Source organism: Osmerus eperlanus, chromosome 9, assembly GCF_963692335.1.
Source record: "Osmerus eperlanus chromosome 9, fOsmEpe2.1, whole genome shotgun sequence".
In the NCBI taxonomy this organism is placed as follows: Eukaryota; Metazoa; Chordata; class Actinopteri; order Osmeriformes; family Osmeridae; genus Osmerus; species Osmerus eperlanus.
Window position 1 is genome coordinate 10581681 of NC_085026.1, and position 21039 is coordinate 10602719.

At 42.1% G+C, this 21039-nt stretch overlaps 1 protein-coding gene across 1 annotated transcript; it reads left to right on the forward strand.

Moving 5' to 3' along the window:
• Positions 1-71: 71 nt before the first annotated feature.
• Positions 72-19904, forward strand: LOC134026781 (filamin-A-interacting protein 1-like). The gene is made up of 6 exons (XM_062469732.1): positions 72-667; positions 9134-9425; positions 9692-9868; positions 10080-10258; positions 15732-18567; positions 19212-19904. Exons 2-6 carry the CDS (start codon positions 9141-9143, stop codon positions 19416-19418), a joined length of 3684 nt encoding a protein of 1227 aa, XP_062325716.1. The 5' UTR covers positions 72-667; positions 9134-9140; the 3' UTR covers positions 19419-19904.
• Positions 19905-21039: the final 1135 nt, after the last annotated feature.

Consider the following 21039-nt stretch of genomic DNA (forward strand, 5'->3'; position numbering starts at 1 on the left):
CCAGTGAATAGACCTGGCCCGATGACAAAGAGCCATCACACTGCACCTCTCTCTACCCGCTGGGCAACAGCTCTTTTCAAAACTTGCAAGCATGAGTTGGAAGAGAATTGTCTGAGTCCTTGCCTCCTCCCGCCATTGCCCTCTGTCTCTGGGTCTCTCTCTCTCTCTCGCTGTCTCGCTCTCTCTCTCTTAGGTCAGTCTTATGTTCTTCATCACAAACACTCTGCAGGATACTGGAGAGGGCATCTTATGGACTGACTTACAGGGAGTAAGAGAGGCAAAAAGAGCGTGTGTGTGCTTTCAAGAGAAGTCAGGGAGAGGGGGAAATAGTAGAGCTAAATGGGGGAGTAGAGAGGAAGAGTCTGAATTGGAGAGGGAGAAAAACGAGAGAGAAGCAGAGAGAGTGAGGGAGAGGAGAGAGAGAAGAGAGAGTTGAAACTGTGCTGTACAGCATTTCTTTCTCGACCTATCATCCTGACAGGCGGAGGGAGAGAAAGAGCAGCACTTTTCTACCATGATGGCTCTCACTCTGTGAGTAGACAGTGGAGGTAAAGCACAGGAGACAGGAGCAAAGAGAAGTCTTAAAGGGATATTCTGCTGAAGCGCAGTCTTTCCTACAGGAGTATTCTTTCACCACAACCTAAACCTGGGGACCATACAACAACAGGTAAGATTGCCTCTTCTCTCTTGTCTGCTTCAGTGAATGCCTGCTTCTCTCAACTCTCTTGTGGGAGTCTAAAGTGCAGCAATGTGGCTTTTTACAGCATAGCAGCAGCTATAGCTACTAACTTTTCTTTATCAGTCACACCAGTAAACAAATGCGGACAGGCATACAGCCGTTAATGACCTTTATCATTGGTGTAAATGCTGATAAGGGAATGTTTGAAGGAATACAACACGACCATGTGAGAATAAGCTGTCTTGCTTTGTGTTGCTTGAATGAATGAGGACCCCTTATGTTCACATGTATGAAAATGTATTGAGTTTCTGACATGCTTTAAGAGACAAGAACTTGTTGTTAGTCTCCAGAGAAAGACTAGTCATTGTAAAGAGTCAGACATTGGCACTGTTTTAGCACACACAGGAAAGTGAGGGTCTTGAATCCAACATTTCACAATAAATCACATTGAATATCACAGCCATAGTTATGTAAGACCAGTCTGAGAATTCTGTCAGGGGTTTTATATATGGGAATGAAAGCACACACGTTCTGAAGGTTTAAATCTAACAGGATAATCCAGATATATGACACACTCCTGAGATATTTAGACCATAGGATGAGGAACAGTTAATCCAGATAATTCTTCAGTTTACATTTGAAACACATTAATCTCCCAAACCCTGTCTTTTCAGAAGATTGCAGCAGATTTTGGTAGCATGGCAGGTGTATTCATGAACTTTAATCGAATGAAAGAAGACATTGCCGGTGTACACGTTTGGTTTTGATCTTATTTAATCTCCTTTGTTACGGCACACATCTCATTCCTGGCCCAAACTAAATGTGCAGAATATCTCACTTGTAGAAGGGAATGCAGTAAAGTATAGTACATATCTGAGGTTGCTGTCAGCAATCTCCACTGTACCTATCTGTATCTGTCCAGCAACTAATGCACAGCAGCATTGCGGAGAGCCTTCCACTGCAGCTGATCTGGTCTCTTTGCACTTAATGATATCATGGTGGACACAGAGGAGGGGAGTGGACGAGAGATATTCGTCATTAACATTTTTGCTCTTCTTCCAACGAAGGATAAGCTGATCCTTTCCAAATGCTGGAAGGGAGTGTTTGCCACATGAGAGCACTTTGCTTGTAGGGTCACCAGAGTTTATGACTACATACCTGGGTGGAACAGACTGAGATACATATCAGCATTTGTCTCTCTGAGCATGTGTCTGACAAGCTACTTCTGTGTTGTCAATTTCAATAGCAAAGTCAAAGGCAAACAGAAACCAAAGTGACTCATACCCGTCCAGTCCTGTCAATGACAGTGGCACAGTGTAATGTTTAACAAGCTGTCTCCATAGTACACTGCATATACACTCACGTCATATTGTTCTGATCAGGCAGAGATGATGATAAGGGCATAGCAGAGTGGTGAGGCAGTGTTTCTCTGGAATGAGAGATGGAGGGAAAGATAGCAAAGTGCTGTGACAGTCTACAGCCGCCATGCTTCATAGACAACATGGCAAAGTGTGAATGGATGTTCAGTACTTGTCAAAATGATTTTTTATAACTCACATAAACTGTGAAGTCAGTTGTGTTTATAAGCTTGAACTTATAAATATACACAAACGTAGTTGTAATCGATATGGTATACTCTCTTTAACAGTAGTATTGACAGTTTGGTTGAAGTCTCATAACATTACTAGAGGTAGATAAAATAAAGACAAATTTCAGATATTGGTCCAGGAGATGAGTTCTGCAGTGAGGAGGACTAGTCAGCATGTTTTATGTGCACTGCAATCAGGATTCTAAAGTGTAGCTGACTAAAGATATTCTTCAACTGGACAATTCATGGACCCACTTTGGGTGTGTGTGTGTGCGTGCGTGTGATTGTGATTGTGCGTGTTTGCAAGGACAACAAGGGGGATCAGTAGGAGATCAGGCTCCCGCGGTCGGGGCCAGCGGGGGAGGGGCTGGGTCAAACACCCCCAATAGGCCACTCTAGTAGCCTATAGAACTAAGACTCCAGCAACAGCTGTTAGTTGTGACAGATGCTGCTTCCCCCCATCATATGAGCATGAATGTCAAAAAATTTCTTTACACCCTCTTGGTTTTCATAGAATGGTGCTGCAACTCAACATCGGTTTATAAAAAGAATCTGTCTTCCAACACCGTAGCAACACATCTTCTCAAGATTGTGTATCTAAAAATGATACATTATACTGCAAGACGACTGGCATTGTTCTTTAACTTTCAACTATTGAAGTCCCTAAGTCAAATATTTTGATGGAGATCTATGTAATTTTGGAATTCTTGGCAAGGTGCTGCTCTTCATAGTGTGTCACAGTTTTGTCTACCGAGCTAATCACTTGCTTAGATAGCTTAACCCTTGTGCTGCCTTCGGGTCACATGACCCAAAGGTTCATAACGAACCATCGTTGTGTTTACCCAATTTTACCCAATACAAAAACAAATAAAAATAATTTTCTTTTAACCATCGCAATGTGGGGGGTCTGAGACAGCCCAACGGTTAAAAGAAAATGATTCACTTTGTTTTGGTATGCGGTAAAGTTGTTGCAATACGACGGTGGGTCACAATGACTGATGGGTCAGAATGACCCGAAGATAACACAAGGGTTAAACATGGCATTACATTTACACCAACATGACATTACTATACTCCAAACTACCCATGTCTTATCATTGACTTCATGTACATGGAAAATACGACATGGTGTCTTCTGCACTACAATAACAGCAGCAGTGTTAAACATATAAACATATCTGAACATATAGACCGCTTGAGCTCCACACCAAGAGCAGTGATTCCAACTTCACTCCCTCCCTCGCTTTCAGGGGGAGTGTGACCTCAGAATGTTCCAGTTGAGCAGCCTAGAGGCCCGCTGCGCTTAGAGTTCCGTCTTTGTGTGATGTCATATATTCAGACAGTTTGACTGGTGTTTACTGACAGCATGCAACTGAAGCCTGAGGAGATGATGAATCTGTGTCACTTTGTCTGGTTCTGATTCACTGACTAGTGCCTACACTGGCTGACTTGTTTCAATGGGCCTTAACTGGATGACTGGATGGGCTTGGCATTGACTGGCTTCACAAGGCAGTGAAGTACTATGTACAGACCACTAAGCCATAGTCCCTTGTCACTGTGACAAACGGTAGGCTCTCAGGCCTACAGCTGATCATTTAGCATGACTAGTTTATCTCTGCCATGCCAAACAGTTTGCCATTCCTGCAGTTCTGTATATTAACACTGGAACCACCAGTCAGTATCTGGCGCCATGGCACTCCCATCACAATAATCACCATCATTCCTATCAAAGACTTCAGAGAAATGACTGACCTTGTTACTTTGTTCTGTATCTGCTCCATGTGTTACTGGTTATGCAGCCTCTATTTCTAGACTAATCTGAACTTGACCCCTGTCTAGAACCCTTTCAGAATCTCCCATTAAAGGCCACAACCACATGTCACATAACCAGGGGAATTGAGTGTTCAAATGGTTGGTGTTCCATGACAGATACGTTGGTCTGCAATAGATGAATGGTCGCGATAAAAGTTTTATTTAGAAAGATTATTTACGACTGTGTTGTACAAAATTAAGATTTGATTCCAGGAGGTTCCTGTGTCTAGGAATATTGGATTGAGTTGTAAATACCAAATTTACGGTGCCTATAACGGCATCAGGTGAGATGCTGGAGTAGTCTGACTGATATTCTAGCTGCAGCCAGGACATCTGTGTTAATGGACTACATTCTGGTGCTCACGGGGTATTTGTGTGACTGTATGCATGCATGCTAAGATATCAGGACACGTAGGTGACATCATGTTAATGTCATGGCTGGGAAGTCCCACAAGTTGCTAAACCTGTCGGAAAATCAAAGTTTGCTGATTGGAGAAACACTACCTGCTGAAAGAATGGCAACATCCAATCAGAGGATTGGATTCATCAGGGTCATGAAGAGGACACTTCGAGGTGTAACCTGCTACCTAAGATGACATTCTGCCTCCCTAGCAGGACATGTCTGCAGCAGATCCAGAGTTATTGATGTGAGATATTAATAGAAACTTATCACTATACAGCAAGATCAACTGTTAGATATATGTACGGTGGGAGAAAAAAACAGAGAAAAAGCTCCATAAACACACCAGTTACCTGAGTTCTAAACTAATTCACACTGTTGGTAATTTAGTGGTATTACACCAATAATTAAGATGTATTGTATGTTAATGGTTTGGGTGCACTCATGGTACCTAGAGTGTAGGCTATGTAGCTCTAAGCTGGTTAGTGATACAACAGCAAAAACGTTTCATCTTCCTCAGTTTAAGTCAGTATAACTGCAACAAGGCCATTATGTTACAACACCTGACCCCAAAAGGTCACTGTATGTCTGCAGAGGAATGCACTGCCAGAGACCTCAGACAGAACCACTTGTTCCATCACACGGGAAATCGAGTCTTGCCGTTGTGAAACCCTTAATATCCGATGGATTGATGTGTGCTTCGAAACCCTCAGCCAAAATACAGTTTGATTGAAACAAACTTTTATTGAATTTTTGAAATTTGGGTGAACGTGTGTTTTCTTGCCGATGAGGAAGAGCCTTTTCAAACCCCACTGCATTTTATCAGTGTCCTCTGGCATTCCAGGTTGCCAAACTATTTTGTTCCAAGATAGATCCCCCATTCCTTATTTGGTCACATTGGATTCATAGCACAGCACAGACGTATCAAACTCTCCCCTAATCAAACCATTCATTCTCTTAAAAGTTTCAGACATCCCCTAGAACACAACTGGCAGTTTTAACCATTAATACAAATTTACCAGGGGGGGGGGGGGGGGGGCTATTAAGAAGATAAGCTGAGCATTGACTAGTTCTTTCTCACATACAGCAACCAAGACAACAACAACATAAGAGGAACCTGGAAAAGTAATCATACCTATTTAAGGACTTCCTAAGACAAGTTTTTGTTTAACAGCTTGGCCACTCATGTTCCTAAGCTACTGTGCACCAACAAGTTAAATTTAGATGTGGAGTCATTCTCAAATGTAATAGGTCACTTAATTTACAGCAAGTGCCCTTTGAACATAAGACAACAGAACCTTAATATTGCAAATTTTAGCCCTAAGTGTTAAGTGCCAAGTGTTAGCCCTACTGACAAATGTTAGTTTCCCGATCAGTGCTAAAATTATAAGGCGCTTATTCTCCAACATGGACCTAAAGCATGTGTATTTAAAGCATTCAAGACCCTATAAATAATGCTGACAGACAGCTGGACTAGATGTAGATGCTCCAGGACTGGCCTTGCTCAGAAGTCTGAGGGTAGACATGGGGTCCAGTCATAAATTTTGACCCCGGGCCTTGGTGGGCCTCACAGAGTATAAAGTCAATCTTAATTTCTGTTAGCTTGAGGGTAAACAGAAACATATTACAGGTGTTTTGTGTACCATTGATGAGTGGGTATCCTGGTCAGTGGTACATAGCATACCTCATATGAAGCCTTATAGTATGCCAGACCACTCTCCTAAAAGAAGGATAGGGTAATGTAAAATCCTAAATCGGAATTTAGTCCACGTGTCTTTTGGAATGTCCATTTGCCCCTGAGAATCCCCTTCAATCATGTCTGTGTAGAGTACTAAGAGTCATTGCCATTGAGTGTCAGGTTTCTAGGAGGTCTTATTGAATAGTTTTTTGAACTGTGTCCAGTTGGCTATTCCAAACTTTGGTCCATGAGAATGGTTATGGTTGTTTTATCAATATTAACAGTGAACACCGAAGCAAACTATATCCATGCAGATCATATTTTAAAATGAGGCAACCTGGGAATTGGAGTATTTTAATTAAACTGTGAATGAAGGAATAATGTTTTCTTGGAGTTCAGAGTGTTACTTTGGAACCAAATGGGCCAGCTGCTTGAGCTGAAGTGTTTATCCAACTTTTGATGAATGATAAAGTCCAGTAAGAGTTGGAAGAAGTGATATTGTATATTAAAAAGCTGAGGTTACACATTGGAAAGAAGTTTACTTTACTGTCTGATGGAAAATATAATCTACAGTGGATATTGTTGAGGACTTTTTTTTTAAACTTTGTGTGGGAAAGGGACATACTATTTTCAGGATGATGTTGGTGGAATCCAGGTATGGTTGTCCTCTTACCCAAACGCAACATTGAACTAAGACCTAAACTAGATGTTGACTTTCAGTACTTTCAGACTTTTGTTTCAATTCTGGTTAGTTACAAAACCAATTAACTTTCACAAACCCAGTGGGAATACCTTGTCTGAACATATCACACCATCTTTAGTCACAGAGCTTACGCCTCTAAAACCCCAAACACATCTCCCTTGCAGCTCCCACATAGTAATGTGAGTAGCAGCATGAAGTGAACTCCACTTACAGTTGTATCCATCTCATATGGAGTATGGCGTCAGGCCAGATACTATTAATAAATAGAAGGGGTTGGTTTGGCGTCAAACGTTTTGCCGGTGGTAACTAATCCCTTCGCTGGATCACGTAGAGTACTGTAGCTGTTTCATCACCAACACAGCGGGCAGAGGGATCTGTGCCCCCTCAGTGCCCCCTTATCCCTCACTGCCAACGGTCTCATTCAAACTGAATGGCATAGACAGACAAACTGCTGGTTGGCATACTATCCATGAGTTACAGAGTCCACTGTGATGGAACTTGGATTTGCTATATTTATCATCATTGTGGGCAGAATAAAATGAGCCTTGTTTCAAGAAAAAGAGACATTTTCATTTAAACAGTGCTTATTTTGTTTCTAGATCTATGTCTGTTGCTTTTCAGCAAAATACTGAGATTCAAAAGTATTTTCAGACACCATTAAACTCTGTTCCCATCCTAATCCTCAGACTGCTATTAAAGAGGAAGAGAAACATTTTACATTACATTACATTTAGTCATTTAGCAGACACTCTTATCCAGAGCGACTTACAGTAAGTACAGGGACATTCCCCCGAGGCAAGTAGGGTGAAGTGCCTTGCCCAAGGACACAACGTCATTTGGCACGGCCGAGAATCGAACCAGCGACCTTCTGATTACTAGCCCGATTCTCTAACCGCTCAGCCACCTGACTCCCCCCCATTTTCTCTGAGCACTGAAGGAAATCCTCCAGAGATCCATTTTCAGAAGGGCATATGCAATCACACACATCCACACACAAACACCTATACACCAGCTCCCACAATCATATATTTTATATTGAACATCTTGTTTTCATCAGAGTTCATTGATCCAGACCATTATTGACGTTAATAGCCTCAACATTGCACAGCTATGATTCTGTCTTCCAGGGCTTTAAAGGTCTCTTGGAAATTGCTGGGAAGGAGCAGACACACAGACATTGTTGGGTCCCAAACCAAACTCCTAACTGATCCCAGGTCTGTGTAGGAGAGAGAGAAAGAGTAAAGGAATGTGTCAGATTGCTTAGTGAGCTCAGTCCAAGAGCAACGTCTCAGAGCATGAGTCAGGGGTTACAGGTCCTATGACGTCATGAGGGAGGGGACGAGGGGATTTTAGACTTTACTTTATCTGTAAGTAATTAAAAGTCCTGATGTCATATTTGAAGGCAGTCACAATGGGGAGTGCTTGGTCAATGTCAAAAGGCCTGCAGTTAGTCCATTAATCAAAGTCTCCTGTAGGAGGTGAGGAGAGGAGATCTGAGCTGAGACCACTGTGTGATTGAACACACCAGCCGGTGACCTATCCTGGATGCTTGACCTCAAAATATAGTATATGATGCAACTGTGCATGAATGCAATATAACTTGAAACTCCTTTCTAGGACTCGTGGCATGGTAGACCATGGCAGACAGGTCATAGAATAGGACTGATTTGAAGTCTCTGGCCCATGTTTCCCCCATGCATATCCGATTCACATCACAACAAAACCAACTCCTGAGTGCAACAAATGTCCTGTCAACACCCTCCTACACACACCCACATGAACAGACACACATATACAGATACACACATGCAATAAGTGAACTGTGCCTGTTAAGCATTTTGTCCCAGAATAGGCCCAGTAGGAAACGTGACTGACGCAGGATAGAGTACTTCTGAGCGTTCTCACAGGCAACTTTATACCCAACAATCATGTTGTCAGTTTCCTCATGTAGATCTAACTCACTGTGTGTGTGTCAGGACCTAAGGGTGGGTCAGAAAGACTGAGCATGGGGGAGGGTGTTAGAATGAATTAGAATTACCTTCATGGCCAAGGTCATCAAGCACCTTGACAAATAGTTTCTTGGTGCTAGTTGTAGAAATAGTTTTTGAGAATGGGCTCAACAGATTCTTTAAATGACTTGCCATAAAGTACACAGATTCAGCTGACATGCTTGACAGTGATTGTTAATGGACTGTTTAGTTTTTTACAAGAGGCATGTTGACCCACTAAAACTTATTTAACTACACACTTTTCTCTCCCTTACTTCTGTACAGGTTGAGAATGAGGTCCAAAAGCAACAGGGTAGAAAGCTCATCCAATGGGGTTATTGGGGATCCCCAGACAACACATGACATCAACCAGGAAAAGGAAGTGAGTCTACCTATAAAGAGCCTGAAAGTTAAAGTTCAACCAATAAATGACGAGGAGGAAGAAAATGTTAACTCTGAGAAAGATAGTTCACTTGAGGAATGCTCAGAGAGCAAAGACCAGGAAAGTCCAGGAATCATGGATCTGTCCAAGGAGGACCTTCTCAAACTTCTGGGGATAATGGAAGGTGAGGTTCAGGTGAGTTTAACCTATGCATTAATGGTATTTAGTAAAATTTGTATCTGATTCTTTTTTTCTGATGTCTGACTGGCTTTGTTACAGAATAGTATTCTGCACCACAGCATCATCTAGTGGCTAATACCATAATTTATTATACAATGTTGGATGGTGAAAATAGCCTCAGAGTACTGTGTTGGTTTATGTATGTGTGCGTGGCTGTGTGAGTTCTTGTCTGCATTTTTACCTGTTAACAGACATGTGTGTTTATTGTGTGTAACCTGCAGGCGAGAGAGGATGTCATCAAGGTACTGAAGTCTGGGCTGGTACGTCCAGAGGTTCTGGAGGGGCACTACGGTACTGTGGGCCCCAGCTCTGCCCTGCAGGCCCTACAAAGGGACGGCCTCCTCACCAGCACATCCCCACACAACCACAGCAATGTCTTGCAAAGGCCGATGACTGAGGTCCGTCAACAGAACACACCAGAATATGTGTTTATTTGTTTCTGTTTTTCAACTAGCAGTATGATATGTTATATTTAACCCAGAAATTGAATTAGATACAATATATTTTATTTAAGTTATGCTTATGTATGTATCTACATAAGCATGTAAAACTTTTCATTTCGAATAAACTAACCAATACTCTTCATATGTGGTTTGATGTAACCCTTAGCTGGACCGTCTGCAAAAGAAACATAAGGACACATACCGACGCATGCTGGAGCAGCTGCTGTTGGCTGAGAAGTGCCACCGGCGCACTGTGCAGGAGCTGGACAGTGAGAAACGCAAACATGCCGACTACATGAACAAGAGTGATGACTTTACCAACCTGCTGGAGCAAGAGAGAGAACGGTAAGGGAAGATGAGGAGGAGGAGGCAGACAATAGGAGGAGGTAGAGACAGAAGGAGGTTTAAAGTGAGTGGGATGGGAGGAAGAGAGATGGTTTGAAACGTTGGAAACAAGGCAGAGAAATGGGATGGAGGATGAGAAGGGAAGGAAGCAGGAGAGGGTGAAGGATTAGGAGAAAGGCAAGTAAGTGGTGAATAGACAATAACAATGTATGTCCAGTACATCTTTACCCATTTATAACTATTTCGATAAGTTATTGGAAATACAAGATTGTGGAATGGAAGATTACTTTGTTAATAGTGGGCTTCAACAGAGGATGACTCCCATTGCATCATAGTTCAACGGGCCTCATTACGAGTGTGTGAGTGTGTGTGTGAGAGAGAAAGAGAGAGAGAGAGAGAGAGAAAGAGAGAGAGAGAGAGAGCGAGAGAGAAAGAGAGAGAGCGAGAGAGAGAGAGAGCAAGAAAGAAAGAGGGTCCCCCTCACCACATTTGACCAATTCATCAAACTGTGAATGTTTACATTGAATGTGTGGAGATGCACGCATACAGTGAGAGGATAAGCCCAACACACAGTCACACAGAGGCCCCATCATAATGGACTGCTAATTAAACTACTCACACAGGGATGAACAAGATCAGATGAGCTTGTGTGACCTTTCCTTGGCCATCAACCCAAGTCCCAATAAACCAGTTTGACCTCTTTTGATCCAGTCTTTGATCGTGATTATACCTGAAGTCTTTTAACATGCACTTGCATGTATGGTATGTACTAGATTTTGTATCAGCAAGGACTTATTGCTTTGCATTTACATTTACATTTATTCATTTAGCAGACGCTTTTATCCAAAGCGACTTCCAAGAGAGAGCTTTACAAAGTGCATAGGTCACTGATCATAACAACGAGATAGCCACAAAACATTGCGAGTAGCCAAAACATGAAGCACACATTGTGAACAACCAAAATAAGTGCCAAAGGGAAGAACCATAAGAGCATGTAGTTAAACAAGTTACAATTAAACAACATGAGCTGCTATAAGTGCAAGTGTACCTGTGGAAAAAAAGCAAGCAACAATAATAAAAAAATCGGCTTTGCCGATAATTAATATCTCAAATGTACAAATTTGAGATATGACAAATGATTCAAATAGGTGCATGTCTGTGCTTGTGTACCCCTACGTGTGTCTGTGTATGTGTGTGTCCATCAGAGTGTGTGTGTTTGCCTACACACACATTTGTGTTGATTCACGAGTGTTATACCTACGTATACACTGCATCTGTGATGCAGACCTGGGTAGAGGCTCAGCTGTATTTCATAAGCTATAAAACTTCAAACAGCCTCTCTAGGTCAAACCTTAAGTCTTCTCGATGCACCAGAGCCACTCTCCCATTCCCTCTATTTGACAAGCCAGGACCCAGACTGTAAAATCACTGTCAGTGGAACTGCCATCGCATACAATGAGAGATCAGGGTGGGAAATTCAGTACAGTAAAGTACATAGATCATGTCTACATAGTACATACTGTAGGGGGTTTGAACCTAAACTATCAGCCTATGTTTTGAATGATGTCCCACAAAGGTTCAATGTGCATAACACGTTACTAACTCCAGGCAGGTTTCATGCATGGTTGACTGTGCTGGTGAAGGAGAGGAGAGACATCAAGTTCAAGTTCACCTTTGTTCCCCTACATTGTCTGAAGAATGTCTTAAAAATTAATTAGCGCCTTAGGGAAATACTGTAGAGCTGTCTTTTTGGCAGTACTAGATCTTTTTCTATATGTGTGATATGTTTCAAAACAACAGTTTTGAACTCCAAAATATTTGAGAACCATAGTTTTCAGATCCAAAACTACGTTTTTTGGGGACGTTTAAGGATGTGGTGTTGGAGCAATTGTAAGCATAGTATCTTACTTAAGCTTCTAGCAGATTTTACAGTCAGCCCCACCATTCGACAGAATGCTGTAGGCCATCTCCCATGCCAGGTTATTTCCAGTGGACTGGTTGGCTGGTGTACAGCCTGCCCTCTCCGACCCTCGTGAGAGTCAAGCAGGCGTACTGTAGCTCTGCCCTGCATTCTCAACACAGACTGAGAAACATTCCCTCTTGCTACTGTCACGGAAGGGCCCAAACTACCTTGCTTAATCCCCGGTTATTTACTGCTGTGTTCATTATGTGCATATGCACGTTTCTGGTATACCAGCCAGCAAACATAGATGCAATTTGCACAGAGCCCAATACATGAAAAACCAACAGAAACATTCAGCACCAACCAACAGAAACATGACATGCACACAAAAGTCACACACACATTCTAACAGACGCACCTCTGTTTTGATGTTTCTGTGAGCCAGCAGGAGATAGGAGGAGGACAAAATTCATCAACATCTCATTCCATAACAGTTTTGTTTCAGATAGCTGACTGACTTGGAGAAGTGTGAAAGGAGGCGAGTGAAATGCTTATGGGGTCTTAAGCAAAGCTAGAGAAAGAATGTAAAGATATTGAAGGTTAAAAACCCATGAGCTACAGCCCCCAGCCAATCTTTCACTCACTCCAACAGCAAAGCAATTTGTATGTCAGGAGGTGAGCATGTTTATCTGGCATGGGGAGGTACGTGATTAATGGAAAAATACTTTAGATTCCTGGGTGTTTTTTGATGAAAATGTACAGATAGAAAGGTGAAGAGTGGCAACTAAATGCATATTTACTGTTCAACTGAATATGGAAAAGTAGAAGATAACACAATTTAACATTTTTTGATAAGTTATATGAAACTTATGTTTCAAACATACACATTTTTCATCTAATACTTTTAAGACCTGCCTACATCTTTACAATGTTGGTATTGGGCCTGTGGTCTGGCGCCAACAATACCATAGTACTGATTACTCTGAACCTTGCCTGTGGTGCCTTTCTTTTAACAGAACCTTTAACAGCCATACACCAGTCTGTCAAATCCAGCTCTGGTTTGAGCTATTAATGCTTTTCTCTGTCAAAAGCACCGATTACATTACAGCAGGTTATTATGACAATGCATTGGCACATCAGGTCAGACTCAATCCACAACTTCCTGATACAGGCAGGCTGCTGCGCCTTCAACCACAATCCTCAGGAAACAAGGGATGAGTAACATGCTGGACAGTAAAGAAAATATGCTTTTCGAGGTTCTGCTGTTGATTGCATCAGAATGTGTTCTTCAAATAGTGTGTTTAGGTGTTTTACAAACTCAAACAAGTAGTGATAAATGAAAACAGTGGAAAAAAACATAACTTTCAATCTTCAAATCTTTCCAAAAAATGTTCATTCTTTCAATCACTTATTGAAGAGTCAATTAAGTGTCTCTATATCTGCATACTAGTAAATTATTACTCTAACATGTATTGACATCAGTAATGAGCATTGGTCACACCTGGCAAAGATACAACAGAACATAACTGATTTTAATTATTTAGAAGGTAATGCGTCTCCTTGTCTGAGACATTTGAACTTTGTTTTTTGAGGACCGTGCAAGTCTACTCATTGGATATTGACTAGCTGTTGGGCTGCACACCATCCTGCCTGCCTACCCTGAGAAGAGGGTCACAGGAGTCTTCAGCCCACTAAACCTCTCTTTAGACAACCCTAGACTGACATCATGCTTCTGACCTTTGCGTGAGGTTAATTTTAGAATGCTATAGGGTGTCAATGACTGGTGAGTGGTAAGTATCAGGTGCCACATTCTAGAAGTTTAATGAGACAGCACCATAGTCCAATTGGCAGTAGTTCAGTATTGCATTTATTCAGTATTGATCAAAATGGTGTAACAATCTCCATTTAGAATACATGTATCTTCTGTCACAGTATGTGGTACTGGATACGGTAGTCTTAAAGATATAGTTGCTCATGTGAGATGTATCTCATACAGTTTCATGTAGCTATTTTTTTTACTGTTTTATGTTTAAGTTACTTGGTTTAACTGATACTGATACAAACTTGTACAGTGCAGTACAGTACTGTTGATTTTGCGAAGCACATAATAAAGAGTTTCTGTCTGGACATCAGAGCTCATACTGAGCCTCTTTCCTCACCTCAGGGGAGTACCCCACCTCATCCCTATCTGCTTTTCTCATCACCTCCCAACTTCTGCAGAGAAAAAGCTCTGCTCCATTTTCCCCAAGGTGGGACAACAGCAGACAAACTTGGTTCCCTGCCTCGCATAGCGATAGGCTTATGGCTTCCTGTCTGAGTAAGTAATTTCCTGTCTCTGGGGAGGAGAGAGCTGGGATGAAATTTTGGCTTATTTGCAAAGTTGTCCCCAACTACAATTTAGCATAGCATCGCTGCTTTCCCTCTATGGAAAGCATTTTGATTTGTATAAGACCTACTGATCCCTTTGAAACATGCACTATGTTGTGTCGAGTGGGCCACACAAAAAAGAAACTAATTGGGGAGGAGTGTACAGAACGCCCTCCTCTGGCCATAGACCCACCCCCTCTATCTAGATATCTCTACTTGAGCTGCACACACACACACATACACATCTCTCCCATATATGGATGAGGTGACATCATCAACATATAATGAGGTGCTCTACTGTATTTATTCACCTTTCATTGTCCTGATGAAATGCTCGGAATGTGATGACAAATTCCCTGTGGAGAAAGGGGCCCCTTGCCAGATCTAATACACTTTTGGTGGGCTTTGTAAAGATGCAACATGTACTGTACATGGCATGGATTGACTTGTAGTGCATCCAATAGAGTGGGTAAGTTTGGAATGCTGCAAAAGTTGAATTACAGTTTGTAGTGTACAATACTCTTGTCATACTATTTTTATTATTGTATTTATTATTTCTGATATACTGTATATAGATTATTTTTCAAAGGAGCATTGATAAGAAAATGCTGTGGGTTGTGTTCCCAGGACCATGCGTTCAAATGTGTTTTGCATGTAATTTGTTTGAGGCTAGGTTCAGAATGGACATGAACAGCATAGAAAAGGGCAGAGAGAAAAGAGACCACTTGCAGGAGACTTTTCACAGTCTGGAATCGAGTAGTTAGGATGGAAAACAGTAAGACTGCTTGGCAGGTTTTATGTAAATCTTTGCCAATTCTCATTTAAGGGCATGGCTAGCTTTGCAAGGCCAGTTCAGTGTCTGACTCCTGGTTGTTCCCTTTGAAATTGTGTATCATGGCTTTTCTTGGATATCCATCATCCTTTAAAAGATTGATTTGCTTACATTTTAAGTCAAAGGCTAAAAGAAAGAACTTGCTCCCTGAAACTGTGTAGCCATGGATACCTCTATTGTTGAATTGAGTTGAACAGTGTCACGTTTTGTATTTTGTCATGTGCAAGACAGTGATGTCAAAAGAAAGGTTTTTATTAATTAAGAAATAACTTATTCTATTTAACTTCCAGTGACACTGAGATAGAACAAGAAAAATACAAAAATGTCGTTCAATGTTTTAAGGCTTAAGTTTTTTCCCCTCACCTCTGTAGATTAAAGAGGTTACTGGAGAACGAGAGAGCCTACCAGGTCCGGAAAGAGACGGAACACACCACACGCCTGGGAAAAGTGCGGGAAGAGCTGGTCAAGCTCAAGTCCTTTGCCCTGATGCTGGTGGACGAGCGTCAACTTCACCTGGAGCAGATGGACCATCAAAACCAGCGTGTCCAGGAGCTCAGCCAGCAGCTGCAGGAGCGTGAGCAGGCACTAAGCAACGCCAGTGGACAAGCTGTGGAAGAGAGCCAGAGGGCAGAAAGGCTGGAGGTTCAGCTCAGAGAGAAGTCGGTCGAACTCGCCCAGCAGCACGAAGAGATGGCCGCCAAGCTGGCCGGCCAGGAGTCACAGAACCGACAGCTCAATGCCAAACTTTTGGGTCTCGCCCAAAAAGTGGAGGAGTTGGAGGAGAACAACAATGCTTTGCAGAAGTCTGAGGTGGAGCTACAAAAACTGAGGGACAAAATCAGTAACGGAGATTGTGGCAACTCTAACTTTATTACAGAGTTGGAGAACCTTAGGAAGCGGGTGCTAGAGATGGAGGGCAAGGATGAGGAGATCACCAAAACCGAGACCCAGTGTAAAGAACTGAGAAAAAGACTTAAGGAGGAGGAAAGTAGTAGTAGGGAGCTCAAGATTGAGGTAGGGAAGCTGCAGAAAAGAATGATGGAGCTGGAGAGGCTAGAGAGTGTGTTCAATATTGGCAAGGCAGAGTGCACACAGTTACACGCCGCTCTGGAGAAAGAGAAAGAGCTGTCCAAAGAGCTGTCAGATGAACTGGTAGCCCTAAAGATACGCATGAAAGAGCTTGAGTCCTCTGAGCTACGATTAGAGAAATCTGAGCTGGGCCTTAAAGATGACCTGAGTAAGCTTAAATCCTTGACTGTAGTCATGGTAGATGAGAGAAAGAGCCTGATGGAGAGAATTAAATTAGATGAGAAGAAAAGAGAAGATCTCAGTAAAATGATCAAAGCTGAGCAGGGCAAGGTGATGGATGTAACTGAGAGACTGATAGAGGAGAGTAAAAGGCTCCGGAAATTGAAATCAGAGATGGAAGTCAAGGTGGGGACACTTACCAGAGAGAATGGTGATCTGAGAACCAAGCTGGGCTATGAAATGGAAAAAAATAAGGAAGTGAGCTTCAAGATGAGTCAAATGAACAAGAGGACAGATGGGCTGGAGGAAGCAGAGGACACATCAAGAAATGTTATGAAGGAACAGGGAACAGTGTCCGACTCAGGTGGGAAAGAGGATAATAGGGTCAAAGAGCTAACATTTGAAATTGAAAGGTTAAAAAACCGACTGAAACAGCTTGAGGTGGTGGAGGGAGATTTGATCAAGACTGAGGATCAGTATGACTTGTTGGAAAAGAAATTCATGACAGAGCAAGACAAAGCCAACATTCTCTCCCAGCAGGTTGAGGAGATGAGAAATCAGATTGCTTGGAATAAGGCGATAGAGAAAGGAGAAGCAGAGAGTCTGAAAGGAGATCTTCAGCAACACTGCGAGATGGAGGAGGCAAAAACCAGAGACCTTCAGGCCGACGTTATAGCCCTTAAGGAGAAGATTCATGAGCTGATGAACAAAGAGGACCAGCTTTCTCAGCTCCAAGTAGACTACACAGTTCTTCAACAGAGGTTTTTAGAGGAAGAAGAGAAGAAGAAGAACATGAGCATAGATGTCCTCAACCTTACAAAAGAACTAGAGGTAACCAAGCGCCACAGTCGCTCCCTGCGACCCAGTCTAAATGGCAGGAGAATGGTAGACGTTCCCATGACCTCTACTGGAGTGCAGACTGAACTACTGTCCAATGAAACAGCAGAGGAGGACACTCCAGCTGTGTTCATCAGGAAGTCAGTCCAGGAGGAGAATCATATCATGAGCAACCTTCGGCAGAAAGGCTTTAAGAAGCATACAGAGAAGGCTGGCGGTCATGAACGTTACCCACCTCCTGCCACTGACCTTAGCGTGAAGAAATCCTGGATTCCCTGGATGCGGAAGAAGGAAAACAGTCCTCAAGGGACGAATCTGGACAAGTCTTTGCAAGTAAACGGAGAGTCCCTACATTCTGAGCTGACAATGTCCCAGAAGCAAGGGCAGCCCTTACACATTCGAGTGACCCCTGACCATCAGCACAGCACAGCCACTCTGGAGATCAGCAGCACTACCTCCGAGGAGTTTTACTCTGGCTCCAGCCTCAGTCCGACCACCATGGGCCACCCCAAGTCGCGCATCACCATCATTCCCACCCACACTGTCACCAACACGAAGGGAAGAACTATCACTGGGCCAAGAGGTCCTGATAGGGCCAAGTCTCCAGTCACCATCACCACCATCTCTAAGGCCAAGTCCCCAGAGAGCAGCAAGACCTCCTCCACTTCTTCTGGAAGGCCAACGTCTCCCATCTCCATAATGACTGTCAGCACCTCTGTAGTGTCTGCCACGTCAACCTCACCAGAGCCCCATGAGATGACGATGGGCCGTGCCATGTTCAAAGTCACACCTGAAAAACAGATGGTCCCCACTCCTATCAGAAAATACAATTCTAACGCCAACATCATCACCACCACAGAAGACAATAAGATCCACATTCACCTGGGCTCTCACTTCAAGGGATCCTCGGAGACAAGCAGTACCATGATGGCCTCCAAGATGGTGGTCAGGCCTGTCAGCACAGCAATGGAGAGCAAGGAGATGACCTTATCAACAGGAACTGTACTGCGTTCTCCTCGTCAAAGTGCCACAGCTGCTGTCAAAAATGTGCCAAGTAAAGTGATGAGCAGCATCACAATCACTCCTGTCACAACCACAGTGGCGAAAACTTCACAAGCTGTGGTGAGTAGTTTTACCATGTTTTAGCACATTTGAAGTTTTGCTTTGTGAGCTAAGTTGTATTGTTTTAAATTCGTTTTTATATTAAATTAATCAGGGAGTAAAACCGTTTTCAAGATTATAGACAGCTACTTGGCTCTTTCATATTCACACTGTTGCATAACAAAGAGTGGGGTGAGTGGGCAACTGGGGGTATAATGAGATCTTTGTATGGGGCTAATGGATGGCGTGACATAAACTGCTTTATGAACAAACCTCAAGACAAGCGAACTGTGTTGATGTGCCAATCTGCCACCATGTTACAATCATTCTGTCACTTAAACCTGTTGCACACTGTTTATGTTCACGAACATTCATAGTTAACCAATGCTCTCACTGACATAAAACAGCCTTGCGCTGGCACAGCACACAGAAACATGATCCTCCCCTGAATGCTTCATCACTGCTTTACTTGAAAGACTGACCAAATATTTACATTTTATTCAAACAGAGTTCATACGTTGTCTCGAAATTCTGCAAAAAAACATTTGCAGCATTTCAGACCTGTGCAAATGGTTTTTCACCCATTCTTTATTATTTTTCATATTTCTCTGTTCTTCTTCTTTCTCCCATCCACTCATTCTATCTTCTATTTCCTCTGCCCTCAGCCAGGACATGAGGCTCATCCTACAAGGGCAGGGCTCACCCGAATTCCCATGTCCAGGAGCCTGAAGACAGGCAAGGCCATGCTTGGAGCCATGGGCATACCTAGTGGGGTACGGATGGAATCGCGAGCAGATAGTCCATCCATGAGAATAGAGCTCAAGAAATCCACAGTCAGCAGCACTGCCTTCCAAAATGGAGGAAAGGGTTGAAGGACCAAGAATAATTATTGGGAGGACACACAGCACAACAACCATGGTGTTGTGTGGGTATGAGGTGCTCACATGGAGGACCAATGAAGTACCCTGAGAGACAGTGGTAGATTAAAAGGAATGGACAGTCATTTGGCCCTACTTCTTGTCTGTATCATGTCATCTTGTTAATGTACTTGAAATCAAGAATATAATATATATATTTTATATGAGTGCTCCGCCTCTGTTCTCAATCTTTCTCAGTGTTCATATTTAGTGTGGATTGAATAAATGTAACTAGTGTTAGATATTCAAAGGGGTGTGTATGTGCAAGGGGAACAGAGTCAAATGTAGGCTATTCATGTCAGGCTATGCTGCTACTGCTTTCTGTATTAATCGTGAGAGAAGTCTAATTTCATTTTTGTTAGGAATTGCAACGTAGGTCACAATATTGGCTTTATAGAAAATATGACGTGATTTTGTAATCAAATCCTTCTTTAAATAAACTAGTTTTCTGAAATTTGCCATCTGCAAAACATTTAAAGTCTAACAGATCTAAATACTATGAATCTGGTTTGTGTTTTTAGTTGTCCAGACGTCTAATTAATTTGTCATTTTTTGGGACCAAGCAGAAAGAGATTTGACATACTGTGTGAAAATGAATCAATACCATAGCAATATACCCCAAATCCTGTGACGTCAAGAGCGAGGTGAAGTTAGTTCCATATTCGACATTCAACATTCGTCTCGCATTCAGGAAACGCTCATTTGCAGCGTCGCATTAGGAACCGTGTTTATACAATTTTATGAAAATGTTCTAAACATTATTACCTTTATAATATTTTTATGAATATAAAACCTCCACCAGAGTATTCTAGCAATGTCTGGTATACTTCCACAGCCTTTAATTTTTCAAATACGTTTCAAACAAAATGCTAGAAAATTGCCAATCTCTGAAAATAGCATGAAATCCTCGCTAATCTTAATAACCTTTTCAGAATTGTACTTAAAAATCTCAGATATACACCAGATTATTCTAATTTTAAGCAATTGTCTATAATTTTAAAAAAGATAATTGAAAAAGTAAAGGGTGTGGAAGTAGGCCAGACATTATTAGAATAATCTGGTGTATATGTTATTAAGATTAACGAGTATTTAGTGCTATTTTCAGAGATTAGCAATTCTGTTTGAAACTTAATTGAAAATGTAAAGAGTGTGGAAGTAGGCCAGACTTTATTAGAATATTCTGGTGTATATTTGAGAATTTTTACACAATTTTGAAAAAGTTATTAAGATCAGCAAGGATTTCTTGCTATTTTCACAGATTAGCAATTTTCTATCATTTTGTTTGAAACTTTATTGAAAAAGTAAAGGCTGTGGAAGTATACCAGACATTGTTAGAATACTCTGGTGTTCGTTTGACGTTTAATTTTTTTTATTTTTCAAAATTGTATGGGTAGTTTTCACCCGGTCCCTAAAGCGACCCTGCAAAGTAGCCTAATGTCTTCCGAAGGTGAGACGAATGTCGAATTTCGAATATGAAACTAACTTCACCTCGGTGACGTCAAGGGGAGGGAAATTCTCACGATGATCTGGCGATTGTGGTGTGTTCAAATGCCTTGCCATATCAGCAATTGTAATT